This window comes from Schistocerca piceifrons, chromosome 10, assembly GCF_021461385.2.
Source record: "Schistocerca piceifrons isolate TAMUIC-IGC-003096 chromosome 10, iqSchPice1.1, whole genome shotgun sequence".
Lineage (NCBI taxonomy): Eukaryota > Metazoa > Arthropoda > Insecta > Orthoptera > Acrididae > Schistocerca > Schistocerca piceifrons.
Genome location: NC_060147.1, coordinates 87,896,481 through 87,912,054, shown reverse-complemented (window position 1 = coordinate 87,912,054; position 15,574 = coordinate 87,896,481). Strand labels below are relative to the sequence as shown.

The following is a 15,574-nucleotide window of genomic DNA, read 5'->3' as shown; positions in this document are numbered from 1 at the left end:
TAATTACCAAAGCCAGTCTGTTCACATTGTGCCGTTGGTTTTCATGGTTGGCTGTTGGGAGTATTCCCGTGAGCAACAGCGATTGTTCGAGATGGCGAAAGTTTGGCCACCATCCAGTGGAGTTTAAATGTATTTCGGCGATTTGAAGTCTAAGTGCACCAGCGGAATTTTCTGCCTTGTGGACGTTAGCGTTCCGGTTACCTGCCCTGGCCACTGTCGTAAAATTCAGGCAGTGTCCTTTCCTCACCATGTTGTCACTGTACAACATGTGTGTGTAGTTTTGACAGCTTATGCATACTTGGTTGTGTGTGGCTATGCCTTTTACGTTTTGGTTTTGGAGTTCGTTGTGTACTGGTTGGGTGGAAATCAAGTTGTTTTGTCGGTGTGTCCATTGACTGTCTCTTGTTTGGGTTGCTGGTGAATCGGATATAGTTGGGCCGACTACCTGTCTCCCCTAAGTGAACGTTAATATTTCAAGTGCAGACTGACCCCCGAAAACTTCTGACCGCCGCTGGTTGTACTGCCTTTTCTTATTGGTGTTTGATTGTGTATTTTAATGGCTCATAGCCGATGGTTTGAATTTGTATGCATTTAATTTGGTTTAAATAATGGGCCTTCAGCCGTTTTAAAATTAAAATTCCTTACATGTTAAGTCTAAGATTGTTTGGGCTTTCAGCCTCATTTAAATTTTTTTTTTCTGGATAAAGCTTTGGGCCTTCTGCCTTTTGAAAATTTATTGTTGTTGTGTGTTTAAATCATGGGCCTTCAGCCATTTTAAAATTAAAATTCCTTACTTGTCAAGTCTTAGATTGTTTGGGCCTTCAGCCTCATTCGAAATTTCTGCCTTTTGAAAATTTATTGTAGTTGTGTTTCAAATCATGGGCCTTCAGCCTTTTTAAAATTAAAGAGGTTGTGCCCTTAAGCCATAATATTATGTGACATATTCAGTCGACAGTTAAGCTCGGAAATTTCCGCTGTAATGTTTGGGCAACTAAATATAGTTATATGTGTTCGAGTGTAACTGACAGCCGCTCATTTTTGGCCCCTTACCACAATTCCAATTACCTGTTCTGTCCTGCGGATTTAACCAGGAGTTTCACAAAGTTCCCTTGCGAGTTCAACAGCCATTTAAAACTAACAAACTATTCTACATTGTATTGTAATTAACAAATCATCTATGTTATCAAAACATACAAACATTTAAAAGTTCAAAGATAGTATTATGGTTCGATAAGTTTTCCTTTAGAATTCAGTATCGATTTAACATAATATTGACTTTTACCAATATGCATTTATACTCAAAAAGTATTCAAATTTTCAACGTAGAGTTACGTATTTGGCTTTGTTATGTCACAAACTGAATTTATGGATCACAGCGTCAATAACACGAGGCTATCTCTTTCTGTGACAGACTTGGTAATACTATTTTTCCTGCCACCAAATCCAAATAGGAGGCTATTTTAAAAAGAATATTGGATTAATGAAAAATAGCAATACTGAAAACGTAAAAACCTTGGAAATAAGATCAGCATAGTACCTCCACTTAGGAAGTTGAAGTACGAGGGCAGTTCAGTAAGTAATGCAACACATTTTTTTTCTGAAACAGGGGTTGTTTTATTCAGCATTGAAATACACCAGGTTATTCCCCAATCTTTTAGCTACACAACACTATTTTTCAACGTAATCTCCATTCAATGCTACGGCCTTACGCCACCTTGAAATGAGGGCCTGTATGCCTGCACGGTACCATTCCACTGGTCGATGTCGGAGCCAACGTCGTACTGTATCAATAACTTCTTCATCATCCGCGTAGTGCCTCCCACGGATTGCGTCCTTCATTGGGCCAAACATATGGAAATCCGACGGTGCGGGATCGGGGCTGTAGGGTGCATGAGGAAGAACAGTCCACTGAAGTTTTGTGAGCTCCTCTCAGGTGCGAAGACTTGTGTGAGGTCTTGCGTTGTCATGAAGAAGGAGAAGTTCGTTCAGATTTTTGTGCCTATGAACACGCTGAAGTCGTTTCTTCAATTTCTGAAGAGTAGCACAATACACTTCACAGTTGATCGTTTGACCATGGGGAAGGACATCGAACAGAATAACCCCTTCAGCGTCCCAGAAGACTGTAACCATGACTTTACCGGCTGAGGGTATGGCTTTAAACTTTTTCTTGGTAGGGGAGTGGGTGTGGCGCCACTCCATTGATTGCCGTTTTGTTTCAGGTTCGAAGTGATGAACCCATGTTTCATCGCCTGTAACAATCTTTGACAAGAAATTGTCACCCTCAGCCACATGATGAGCAAGCAATTCCGCACAGATGGTTCTCCTTTGCTCTTTATGGTGTTCGGTTAGACAACGAGGGACCCAGCGGGAACAAACCTTTGAATATCCCAACTGGTGAACAATTGTGACAGCACTACCAACAGAGATGTCAAGTTGAGCACTGAGTTGATTGATGGTGATCCGTCGATCATCTCGAACGAGTGTGTTCGCACGCTCCGCACGCGGGAGATCAGACAGTCTTGTTTGACCTTGCAGCGATGATGACACACGCTTTGCCCAACGACTCACCGTGCTTTTTTCCACTGCCAGATCACCGTAGACATTCTGCAAGCGCCTATGAATATCTGAGATGCCCCGGTTTTCCGCCAAAAGAAACTCGATCACTGCCCGTTGTTTGCAACGCACATCCGTCACAGACGCCATTTTAACAGCTCCGTACAGCGCTGCCACCTGTCGGAAGTCAATGAAACTATACGAGACGAAGCGGGAATGTTTGAAAATATTCCACAAGAAATTTCCGGTTTTTTCAACCAAAATTGGCCGAGAAAAAAAAATGTGTTGCATTACTTATTGAACTGCCCTCGTAGAAATAACAGTATCAACAGTAAGATTTACTGTCCAGTCAATAAGATGTAGCAAAGCTCGGACTGGGAATAGGATACGGAGTTATGATCTTACCAGTGTGGTGCCTTACTCAGTCTGAGGTAACTAATGCATCCAGATGTAATGAAAGTGCTGTATTTTCCAGTGCGTGTTGTTGTTTTATACGTGACACTGAGAACCCAAGCATTAACATGTTATTCGCTAATTGTACTACCAGTTTTGAACAAAAACTAATAGCAGCTTTTGTTTGTGGTATAGTAGGATGTGATGCCAGTAATGTTACTGTCTACAAATACTTTCGCATTTTACCACTGTAGCATTAGTAATCACTGCAGTGGGTGCCATTAACAGAGAGGAACAATAAGGTCTTCTATGCATATAGGCCACTATATAAGAATATTTATTCTTCAATGATATATTATACACAACACCAATCTTATATTCAGGAAACTGTTGTAATTGATACTGTGCGCAGATGTGGTAGTTTTTGTATTGTTCATAGCTTTAGCATATACGACTTCTTATACTGTAAGAATTTGTTTGTAGTTATTCGTAGCAAGAGGCTGTTTTCGAAGTTTTCATTTTGTGTAAACTAGCATTAAATGTGTGTTGTAAAGCTAGAAGAGAAACTAGGTCAAGTTTATAGTTACTAATGTTGTTTCCTTCTATTTTTGAACAAAACGGCGCAAAGATTGTCCTAGAAGTCCTTATTACTGGAATTCGAGTCAGCTTATGTTCTTTGCCAAAGTAGACAACTGGGACTTTATCTATTACTTTGTAACCCGTAAAGCATGTTGAACATCGCGTACGCTCCATTTAAAACCTGCAAAAGATGTTTACATAAGACATTATTAACCCTAGAACACTGAAGGGGGGAAAAGGTTACATTGTTACTAAACCATCGTAAAGTGTACCGGGACTACTCCACATATTATTCAAAGGAAGTCATAATTTATGTGTCATGCATTAGTTAATAACGATTATTATATCTCCAATGGTATGTTAAATAACAAATTAAGTACAAAATGTCCTGTTTAGTATCTTACTGCAAGCGTGAATTTTACGAGGGTTTAGTAATCTAAGGTTAAATGTTTCGAATGTTTAATACGAATTATGGAATAAGATACCTATTAACAAATATTCAGCATAGACTATTAGCTACCATAAGCAAGATGCTGAACTCAAAGACTTGCACTTCTTAGTGTTAAGAAACCTCTTCTTCTCGTCGGTTTACGTGGTCCTTCATTTCTCTGTTTCACGCCACCCTCGCCCCATAGCTTCACCTCTTTTACAGAAAAAAATCTGGCCAGTGAACTATGCGTTTATCTACAATTTTTACCGTTACTGTTTCCTGTGAGGGTACTGCTACTTGGTATGTTTTCCTAAGTCGAGTCATATGCTAGTGATAAGTAATACTGACAGTGGCGTTATGTTACATACATGAGGGAAAATTTTCAGCGAGTGTTCCACAAAGTTCAGTAAAGTTTCATCTCATGTTCCTGATAGCGCATGAGATTCCTACTAGAACGTGGGAATGACTTACTTCTCTATTTAATCAAGAGGAACGGGTTTTTCTCCATTTCCTCTAATATTGAAATTAAAATTTACGTTTTCAAATGAGGGTCATGCGTCAGCGACAAAAATAGCAAATAATATTTGTGTGAATGTTGATAACTTCCTTGGGAAAAATTGAATTGTAGAAATTGTATCTCTACAAACTATATCTAGTTTTGTAGCCTGAAATGTAAAACACAGTGAACGAATTTGAGATGCCAAAAGGAAACACGAAACAGAGGACTTCTGTTGATACTATTTAAAAATATTCCATTATGTTTGTTATTTCACAAATACACTGGTGTGCGAAACTTAAGGACGAAAGTAACATTCACATGATGTGTCACAGCCAATATAGTTGGATGAAATTTGGACAGTACGTAGAAAGAACTGCTACAGTATATTACAGAATGCAGCTAAAAAAAGTACACAATGAGACGAAGATAAAGGACACTTTTATTCAAAGACAATAATTACAAGGGTTTCCCAGAAAGTAATGCACCGAATTTTTTTCTCAGCCGAAAACAATGCTACGAATGCGAAACATTACATTTGTATTATCTGAAGCCTCCTGAGAGAGTGCGAGAAGTTTCCATTACTTACGACAGATAGCGTAGCTGCAGGACAGTATCAAAATGGCGTCTCTAGGTGATGTACATTACAAGCAACGCACCATAATTGAATTTCTCACTGCAGAGAAAGAAACTGTAGGGAATATTCACAAACGTTTCTGCAAAGTCTACGGAGCATCTGTCGTCTACAGAAGTACAGTTAGTCCCTGGGCACGGAGGGTGACGTCATCAGAAGGCGGTTCGGCTGAGCTCCACGATTTGCAGCGACCGGGGAGACCGTCCGCAGCTGTCACATCTGACACACCTGACCTAGCCCCCTGGGACTTCCACTTCTTTGGGCCACTAAAGGATGCCATTCGCGGAGGACATTTTGAGGACGATGAGGAGATGATTCACACAGTGAAGCACTGGCTCTGCCACCAGGACAAGAATTTGTACCGACAGGGCATACAAGCCCTTGTTTTGCGCTGGAGGAAGGCCAGAGAATGTGATGTAGATTACGTGGAAGAACAGGTTGTGTAGATGAAACACCATTCTTTCGTGTGTGTAATTCTTGTTATGTTCAATAAGGAATTGTTAAAGAAAAAAATGCGATGCTTACTTTCTGGGCAACCCCTGTACATTGAAGTCACGGCGATTTATGATTGTCTCCTGGACATTACAAAAGGCGGGTCTTGGTTGTTAATAGGGTATGTGATGACTGCGGACAGTAATGGATGCTCTGTAACATGTGTGTTGACTGCAAGGTTGGGAAAGAGTTGTTGTGGTAGGGCATTCCATTCGTTCACCAGCGCAGTAGAGAAATGCTGGATGGCTGTTGGTGCATGTGGATGTGCTGCGATATGTCTCCCCAACGCATTCCACACTGGCTTTATGGGATTTATGTCTGGGGGAATGAAAAGGCCCGTCCATTCGCCGAATGCTCTCTTGCTCCAAGAGCTTCTCCATCTGTGCTGTTGAATGTGCTCACCCATTATCATAAAGAAATTAAAAATAAAAAAATAAAATAAACCGTGTACTAGAAAAAATAGTAAGAGAATGGAAACAAAAAGTAAAAGAAGAGAAGCCACAAATCAGACTGTGAACTAAATACAAAGGTATTTAAATTCAGTCCGCAGCTCGTGGTCGTGCAGTAGCGTTCTCACTTCCCGCGCCCGGGTTCGATTCCCGGCGGGGTCAGGGGTTCTCTCTGCCTCGTGATGACTGGGTGTTGTGTGACGTCCTTAGGTTAGTTAGGTTTAAGTAGTTCTAAGTTCTAGGGGACTGATGACCATAGATGTTAAGTCCCTTAGTCCTCAGAGCCATTTTTTTTATTTAAATTCACTGTTTAGCATTTGGGGATGATTTTGCCATTCTTTCTGAAAACGTAACAAATGCTGGAATACAAATCAACATCTTAGAAGAAATAGCCAACACAGCAGGTTTAAGAATATCTGTAGAAAAAACAACATTTATGACAAATATTAAAAAAATGCTCCAGAATCCCCAGCAACAGATAGTGGCCAGATAAAGAGGGTAAATAAATTTAAATATTTGGGAGAAATTATCCAAGAAAGTGGCTTAGAAAAACTCGCTATAGAAGAAAGAGTACATAAAATGGAAGGAGCTTATGGAATAACTAGGAATATCTACAACAAAAGGTGTCTGTTAAAAATTTGAAGATACAGCACTACAACACAGCAGTAAAACCAGAATGTCTTTATGCAAGTGAATGTTTAGTACTGAACTACAAATTACACTAACTTGAAGTCCTAGAAATAAAAATCATTCGAAAAATATTTGGACCACCAAAAAATACAGAGGTATGGAAATTAAGAAGCAATGAAGAAGTTCACCACAACATAGAAAATATAAATGAAACACTACGAAAGAGGCGGCTGCTGTTTCTTGGACACTTATACAGGATGAACAGCAACAGGTTAACCAAACAGATTTTTAAATATCATTGGGACAAGAAGTCAACAATAGCTGGGATTCAAGAAGTTAGGAAAGATTTGGAAAGAAACAATATAAGTGAAAAAGATGAAACAGAAAGAGAGATTTTCAAGAAGAAAGTGTTAAAAACGGAAGGGTTCCAAGGCAAGAGGGAGAAGAAGACAGGGTCAAAATGGTCCGAGGAGAGAAAAAGGATACATATTGAAAAGATTAAAGAATACTGGAGGAAAAAGAAAGAACAACAAAGAAGGAATCATTGAAATTGGTGCATGGTCCTTAGATGACCCAAACGAAGAATGAAAGAACAAGAGAGAAAATAAAAAACATAAAAAATGTGAGGCCCGAATAACCCCTGAAAAAACGCACATGGGGAACCAGTACAGTGTCACAATAACGTTCAAAGACTTGGAGGTCAATGCGTCTATGAAACATAATGCCACTCCATTCCATAACACCTGGACCACTGAAACATATTCGGCAATGTTCCTTTCTGAATTACGTGTTCCTACCTCTAGCTGTTTGAGAGTACATCCAGAATCACAACACAGACTGAATCTTAAGAGCTACGTGATCCCACTCCTCGTTAGTCCAGCCCCTATGCTCTTGGCACTGTCTCAAATGGTGGTACTTATGAGCAGTTGTCAATGGGACTCATCATACTGGTCATCAGGCAAAGAGACCACCACTATGCAGTGGCTATGTCAATGTTGGGAGTAAGAGACCTGCTAAATGTGATTTCAATTGCACTTGGCATTTGACACAGGTCCCTTCTTGCCTGTCACACATTTGCCACTGTAGCTGACCATTGTCGACTACCTCCTCTCCACAGGCAGGAGTGCCTTTGGCTCGGAATGCTCCCGATGTACGTGAAACAATGCTGTGAGCAATATCAAACTCCAGACCTTCACTCTTTGTCCTTCTTCCAGCTTCCCGATGATTCTCCTCTGTGTGACGCCCATCTTCTTGTGCATGACTTTGAGACCTCTGGCAACATTCTTCCACACTTTCATTCATTACCGCGGTATTACTAACGTATTATAACACTTCATCTACACTGAAGAGCCACAAAAACTGGTACACCTGCCTAATATCGTGTAGGGCCCCCACGAACACAAAGAAGTGCCGCAACACGACGTGGCATAGACTCGACTAACGTCTGAAGTTGGGGGCATTGGCACCCTGAATCCTTGTCCTGCTAGAACTGCCCAAGTCCGTCGGAATGCACAATGTGTCACCTGTCAGAGTCGCCTCAGGGGCCCCATATCACTCCAACTGCACACGCCCTACACCATTACAGAGCCTCCACCAGATTGAACAGTCCCCTGCTGACATGCAGGGGTCATGGATTCATGAGGTTGTTTCCATACCCGTACACGTCCATCCACTCGATACAATTTCAAATGAGACTCGTCCAATCAGGCAACTTGTTTCCACTCATCAACATCATCAACAGTCCAGTGTCGGTGTTGACAGGCTAAGGCGAGGCATAAAGCTTTGGGTCACGGAGTCATCAAAGGCACACTAGTGGGCCATCGGCTCTGAAAGCTCTTATCAATGATGTTCCGTTGAATAGTTTGCATGCTGACAGTTGTTGATGGCACAGCATTGAAATATGCAGCAATTTGCAGAAGGGTTGCACTTCCGTCACGTTGAACGATTGTCTTCAGTCGTCCTTGGTCCCGTTATTGCAGGATCTTCTTCCGCCCGCAGCAATATCGGAGATTTGATGTTTTACCGGAGTCCTGATATTCACGGTACACTCATGAAATTGTCGTATGGGAAAATCCCTTCATCGCTACCTCAGAGATGATGTGCCCATCGCTCATGTGCCAGCTGTACCACCACGTTGAAACTCACGTAAATCTTGATAACCTGTCATTGTAGCAGCCGATCTGACAACTGAGCAAGACACTTGTTGTCTTATATAGGCGTTGCCGACCGCAGTGCCGTATCCTACCTGTTAACGTAGCTCTGTGTTTGAATACACATGTCTATACCAGTTTCTTTGGCGCTTCAGTATATTATATGACTTAATCTAGCTTGTCCTTAACTTTTGCAGGGGAGTGTAGATACGACGAAATTTTTAAAATCAGTACAGAACCATGAAAATTTGCTGGCTACTTAAAACTGTCTGCGCCAGACCGAGTCTCGGACTCGGGACATTTGCCTTTGTTGGCCAAGTGCTCTACCGAGTGAGCTGCGTCCTCAGACCTTTACCTCCGCCGGTACCTCACACCAACCTCTCAAAATTCCCAGACGTTCTCCTGCTTTTGTGGCTCAGTCAGTAGAGCACTCGCCCGTGAGAGGTAAAGCTACCGATTTCGAGACTCAGTCTGGCGCAAACACTTTTAATCAGCCAGGAAACTTTCATCTCAGTATACACTCTGTAGCAGCGAGGAAAATTCATTCTCGGAATTCTCCACGAGATGCGGCTAAGCCATGTCACCCCAACATCATTTCTTCCAGGAGTGCTGATCCTGTAAGTTCTGCAGAACAACCTCTGAAAGGTAGGAGATAAGGTACTGCTGGAAGTAAACTTTGAGGCTGGGTCGTGAGTCGTGCTTGAGTAGCTCAATCAGTTGATCACGTGCCCAAGAAAGACGAAGGTGCCGAGTTCAAGTCTTGGACAGGCACACAGTTTTAATCAGGCAAGAAAGTTCTGTATCAGCGCAAACTCCACTGAAGAGTGAAAAGTTCATTGTAGTACACAATTATATTTTCCAAGTTTCTATTTGATAATTTCATATAATGTGATCTAGAATGGTTCAGTGAATTATTGCTGCAAAAACCGTCCAAAGACTGGTGTTATGATAAGCTTATGAGTATTTTCGCGTAGTTTCTGTCGACTGACAACTGTAACAGACATTAATTGCGAGGGTTGCCCAGAAAGTAGTGTACCGCATTTTTTTTTTTTCAGCTAGAATCAATGCTATGAATGCAGAACGTTATGCATTTATTGCAGTGATGGCTTCAGCCACCAAATGTATCAGGATGACCAAATGTAGTGGGAAGAGGTAGAAGGCACCATATTAAGACTCGTCTGAGCTTTCCAAATAATTTATTTATTTCCAACTACAGTGCTGTGTTCCCCTGAGTTGGTGTCGCAGGGTCCCATAATGCTGAGCCCCCCCACCCCCCCCCCCGCCAGCGACCCAGTGCAAGGCACTGCTGTGTGTTGGCCTTGTAGGGTGGCATCATCAGGACTACGCCGGCAGCTGACTCAGTGGTCTTCTTCCCCATTGACTCAGCGCTACTCTGCTGGCAGCTGCTGAACGGCCCACTGTGTCCTTCCTCACTGGCGTAACTGAGATCACGGCGACCACAAGCGCCCATGATCTGGCGTCTGAATCTGTGGCCCCTCACCTCGCAATGCTTCTGGCGTGTGTTGGAAGCCAGGATGACTGCTCATAGTAGCGAGCCGAAGAGTGGCCTGCTGCTGGCTGGTTGCCTATGGACCCTGTGTTGGGCTCGGAGGGTCAAACCAATGACCTGCCATGGACTGGAACGCTGGCACTCCATCTGCTGCTGTGTGTAGCTGGTGGTGTGACATGCCCTGCCTTCCAGGAGAGCTGCCACACTTGAATCCGTCTTGTTGGCCTCAGAGGGTTGAACCAGCGACCTGCCGTGGACTCGAACACTAGTGCCCCATCAGCTGCTGTATGTAGCAGGTGGTGTGACATGCCCCACTGTCCAGGAGAGCTGCCACACTTGAATGACTCTCATTAGAAAATGGCACCTATTTATACTCGGCTGTGCACCCTGTTTTGCTAATGTGCCACTCCGAGTCATATACTCACAACACGCATTTCAAAGGTTCAATGGCCCAGTGGCCTCCTTTCTACTTCACAACCACTGGTCAGCATAACTTACTGCCAAGGGGCCAGCTGTTCTTTCTGCTCTTCCAGTGAAAGAGGTGAGTGCAGCTGTGTACCGTATTGAAGCCTTGTTAGAAGAAATGGTCCCTATAGTTTGTTTCCTTGAAATGGCTCACACTCTATATTTGCAACTTAAGCACAAGGAGGCTAGATTAATGCACTGTAGCAACTGTTAGAAAGATTTGTGTTGCATCATGCAAGTTAGTGATTTATTTTTACACCTGGAGCAAGAGACACTGGATTTGCATGAGTGTCTTAGTTGTTTGCTGGCTTGTGAGTGACATGATTATGTACAGCGGATCAGGCCGGGTGATGGTATCACTAATCTCATCCAGATGGCTGAATTTGGCTGCAGCATTATTGGACTGTTTGCTAAATTGCCTCACCCCATCCTTCATTTGGAGAGGAACGTAAGTATATATCTGGTGGTATATTGCCTCAAGTCAACTATTTTTGTGAGTTTTCGTAGATCCGGAGGAGAAAGGTAGGATTTATGAACTATTATACCCATTGGTTCATGGTTGCTCAAAGTAGTTTGATTGTGCAGGTATGCCTAATGGCACTAGTTTGACTAATTTACATGCCAGTGTTTGAATTAAATCTGTACCAGTCCATGCCTTGCACAAATTGGTTAGGACATATTATATACGTGTAGAGGGTGAGTTATCTGGATATGTTGGTGGTGTTCGATATACTTCTGAAGCATTTTGTTTTCCACTACAAGACTCTAAAATTGTTTCTTTATATTTGAGGGTATTGCATGGCATGTATACTGTTTGCCTCCATTGCTGATAGATTGTTGGAGCTCCAGGAACTTGTTTAGCAAGTTGAAAACGTCAGATGTGCTGATGAGGAGCGCAGTGTTAAATCTGGAGCCTATGAGGCAGCTATTTTGCATAAGAAAAGTGGTGATGGTGGTAACTTTATGTCCCAATCGACATGGAAACCTTTTGATTGTGGGAGTAACAGTCACCTTGGTGGGGCTGTTCAGTGTTGATTTTGCATAAATCAGGAAGGATGGAATGACTGGGAGCACAGTGCTGTGGGAAGTTAATTAAGGAATGTCCTCTTTTGTGTAATAGAAAAGTGTGTCCTTAACTTGTATACGCATTAATGAGGAACTGGTTTGTGCTTTCTTGCTTTTGGGTAGTTCTATCACCTTGATCAGTGAAGCTCAATATTCTTGTGTGCAAATTGCCTCCATTGAAACCAGTTTTCAGGATTTTTAAAATGCCCAATGACCAACAAATACGGTTACTAGGTGGATTACATTTTAAATTCTGGTTCGTGATTCCAACTAACCTCAGGGATTTTGTCGGGCAGAAAATGTAATTTGGTTAACAGTGGTAATTGTGGCAAATTTGAACTCAATCACCTCATACCCCAATAAGCTACTCAGTTGTGGGTGTTATGCGTGTCTCTTCCTGATGTGCTTTACCTATAAATTGGGGATGACCAAGGAAGCTGAATACAAAAATCAGATCATGGACTAGATACCAGTTAGGCATCCATCTTAATGACTTTCACTATCACGGGTGGATCAACTGAAAGAGTTTTGATCAGATGCTTGAGGAGGTACTAATGAGCCCTTCTACTTCACCATACTCTTCACCCACAATTCTGATAGCATACGGGCAGGGGGAAAGTCAGACCAGTAGCCAATAAATTTTTGTCAGTCAATCTCCTCACCTAATTTATATCCTTGTTTCTTGCGATTTGGCGGGACCAAAAATTTTACCACCGTAGATCTCGGTGTGGCTTATTACCAGATTCTATGGCGGACGAACCTGGGCCAATAACCTCCTTTTTCAAGGATTGGAAGCTATATGAGCTCAACAGAGTATCTTTCTGCCTTTCAACAGGAGCCGCCGTTTTGTCTAGGTTGAAATTTAGGTTTGTATACCATTATTTAGATGACATACACATTGTGTTGTCACAAGTTATTCTGCCGCCGTTAACACAAAATTTATTTTTCAACACAGAGTATCAAGGCCTCACTTCAAATGATCGAACAGTTAAAGCGAAATCAAACAATTATTTCAAGAATATTGGTAACTGCAATCCAGCATTTGCTGTGGGTCAGTTCTGAGACTAAAATTTCAGTTTTACATGGAGTGTATCACTTTAAGATAGATGACAATTTTAGTGACTGTGTTGAGGATATTATGCAACATATTGCAAAACTTTTGAGGCGGTTTCGTCTGACAGGATTAATGAATAAAACTCTTCAACACCTTGCCTTGTTGAATACACCATTCTGTGTCAGATTCCAAAAGTTAAGAAACACTGGGTAAACAATTTTCAGAAATTTATACCGAAATTTGTCCAAGTTGCCAAACTTCATGTATGAACTTGGGAAAAGTGGAAAAAATTCCAACGGAGTGAAGCTTAAGAATTCGCACTTTAGCATTTACAAAATGCCTCGGGCAGCGCGTCAGTCCTGGCAATTCAACGTTTCTCTGAACCGTTTGTACTTCAGATTGTTACATCTACCAGGTGGTTAAAATTAAATTTTCCCTATTTCATACTTTATAACACGGAAACTAATTATCGAAGGTGTACCAAACTTGGTAGCATTAATGTCCAGAGTATGAAGTGCACGATTTCCATGCGTCACAGCGCCACCGTCCAGTTCAAACTACGGCCACCAGGTGCCGCCATCAGTCATCGAGATTCGTAGTCTCACACACCTGACCAGTCGCAGTGCGCTTGTTGACGTGTCAACATGAGCTGCAAGGTTGTATGAGCTGAGCTTGGACAAAAGGAGGAGGGCACTGTTGGTGTAATTCTGTTATCAAAGCAACAGTAACGCCACAGCTGCACTTCGAGAATACCGCCGGTTGAAAGGATTATGGAAGGGTCCTCTTTCTCCACCTGCTGTGCGGAGCATGATGAAGTTCGAATCAACCAGGAAGAGGCCGACGACCGGTTGCACCACAGGTGGTTGACGAAATCGCTGTTCCTACGGCAGACAACGCTGCGCGCAATTCCCGATCGCTGAACCGTGACTTAAGGATCCGTCGTATCTTATAGTACAGAAGGATCCCACGGATTGCATAAAACGGACTACGATTTCACTTCTGAAGAAGAGTTCCTTACCTGAGGACACTATCAAAAAACTACGTCCTGGTGCGGCCGTTCCACCTAAATTATACGGTTTGCCAAAGATCCTTAAGGATGGGGTCCCATTGTGCCCTATTGTTTCTTATTTGGGTGCACCAACTTACAACTTGGCAAAATATTTAGTGTCGGCTCTCAGCACTCATGTGGGTAAATGTGAACACCATATTTCCAACTCCATGGATTTTATTCAGCGTTTAAAGTTGCTTCGTCTTGGTCTTTCTGATTTACTTGGTAGTTCTGATGTGGTGTCAGTTTTTACTCGGGTCCCTCTTGAAAAATCATCGATTTTAATTAATGAAAAACTTGATATGGAAATGACGAAGTTCTGCCGTCATGTCTTGACGTCCACCTATTTTTCATTTGATGACAAATATTTTGAGCAAACCGACGGTGTGGCGATGGGGAGTCCTTTATCCCCCATAGCCTACATCTACATCTACATTTATACTCCGCAAGCCACCCAACAGTGTGTGGCGGAGGGCACTTACGTGCCACTGTCATTACCTCCCTCTCCTGTTCCACTCGCGTATGGTTCGCGGGAAGAACGACTGCCGGAAAGCCTCCGTGCGCGCTCGAATCTCTCTGATTTTACATTCGTGATCTCCTCGGGAGGTATAAGTAGGGGGAAGCAATATATTCGATACCTCATCCAGAAACGCACCCTCTCGAAACCTGGACAGCAAGCTACACTGCGATGCAGAGCGCCTCTCTTGCAGAGTCTGCCACTTGAGTTTGCTAAACATCTCCGTAACGCTATCACGCTTACCAAATAACCCTGTGACGAAACGCGCCGCGTCGCTAATCTTTTTATGGAGGACTTTGAGGATATGGCCCTGAAAACATCTTTTTTGAAGCCTTCGTGTTTTCTGAGATATGTTGACGATATGTTTCTTGTTTGGCCACGTGGAGTAGACTCTTTGCACCGGTTATTGGACCATTTTAATTGTCTTCATCCGAACATCAAATTCACGATGGAAATTGAAAAGGAGGGAAAGTTACCTTTTTTGGATGTACTAGTTTATAGAAAAGAAGACGGGGCTCTTGGACACAGTGTTTACAGGAAACCCACTCATACCAACAGGTATTTACATGCTACCTGTTGCCATCCACCTTTTCAACGTACATGAGTCCTTCGGACATTGGTTAAACGAGCATATGCTGTCTCGGATGCCGAGAATTTATCACAGGAGCTGCAACATGTTAAGGACGTGTTCAATAATAACAGCTATATCGACCGACAAATTCGATGTGCTTTTGAGTTTGGACCTCTACGTGAACCTTCTGAAGGCACCATTAGGTCTGTGGCTTTTCTTCCACATGCTGGGAACGTGTCCGCCAAGATAAGCAGACTTTTGAAGAAATATGAGATCAGATGTGTTTTTCGACAGCCAGCTAAGATTCGAGCACTTCTTGGCTCTCTGATAAAGATGATTTAGGTTTGAGGAAGTCTGGAGTTTACAAAATACCGTGTGAGTGCGGGAAAATTTACATTGGCCAAACTATTCGTACCGTCGACGACAGGTGTACTGAACATCATCGCCATACACGATTATTACAACCAGATAAATCTGCGATGGCTACGCATTGCCTTACGAAGCGACATAGGAGGCTATACAATGAGACGCAAGTAGC

At 42.5% G+C, this 15,574-nt stretch overlaps 1 protein-coding gene across 1 annotated transcript in view; it reads right to left on the bottom strand.

Annotated features, from left to right (window-relative positions):
* Positions 1-3,607: 3,607 nt before the first annotated feature.
* Positions 3,608-15,574, bottom strand: part of LOC124718818 (odorant receptor 43a-like) — a 32,883-nt gene continuing 20,916 nt past the window's right edge. The window contains exon 3 of the mRNA XM_047244436.1: positions 3,608-3,706. Coding sequence (XP_047100392.1) covers positions 3,647-3,706 — 60 coding nt within the window. The 3' untranslated portion in view covers positions 3,608-3,646. The remainder of the gene's footprint in view (positions 3,707-15,574) is intronic.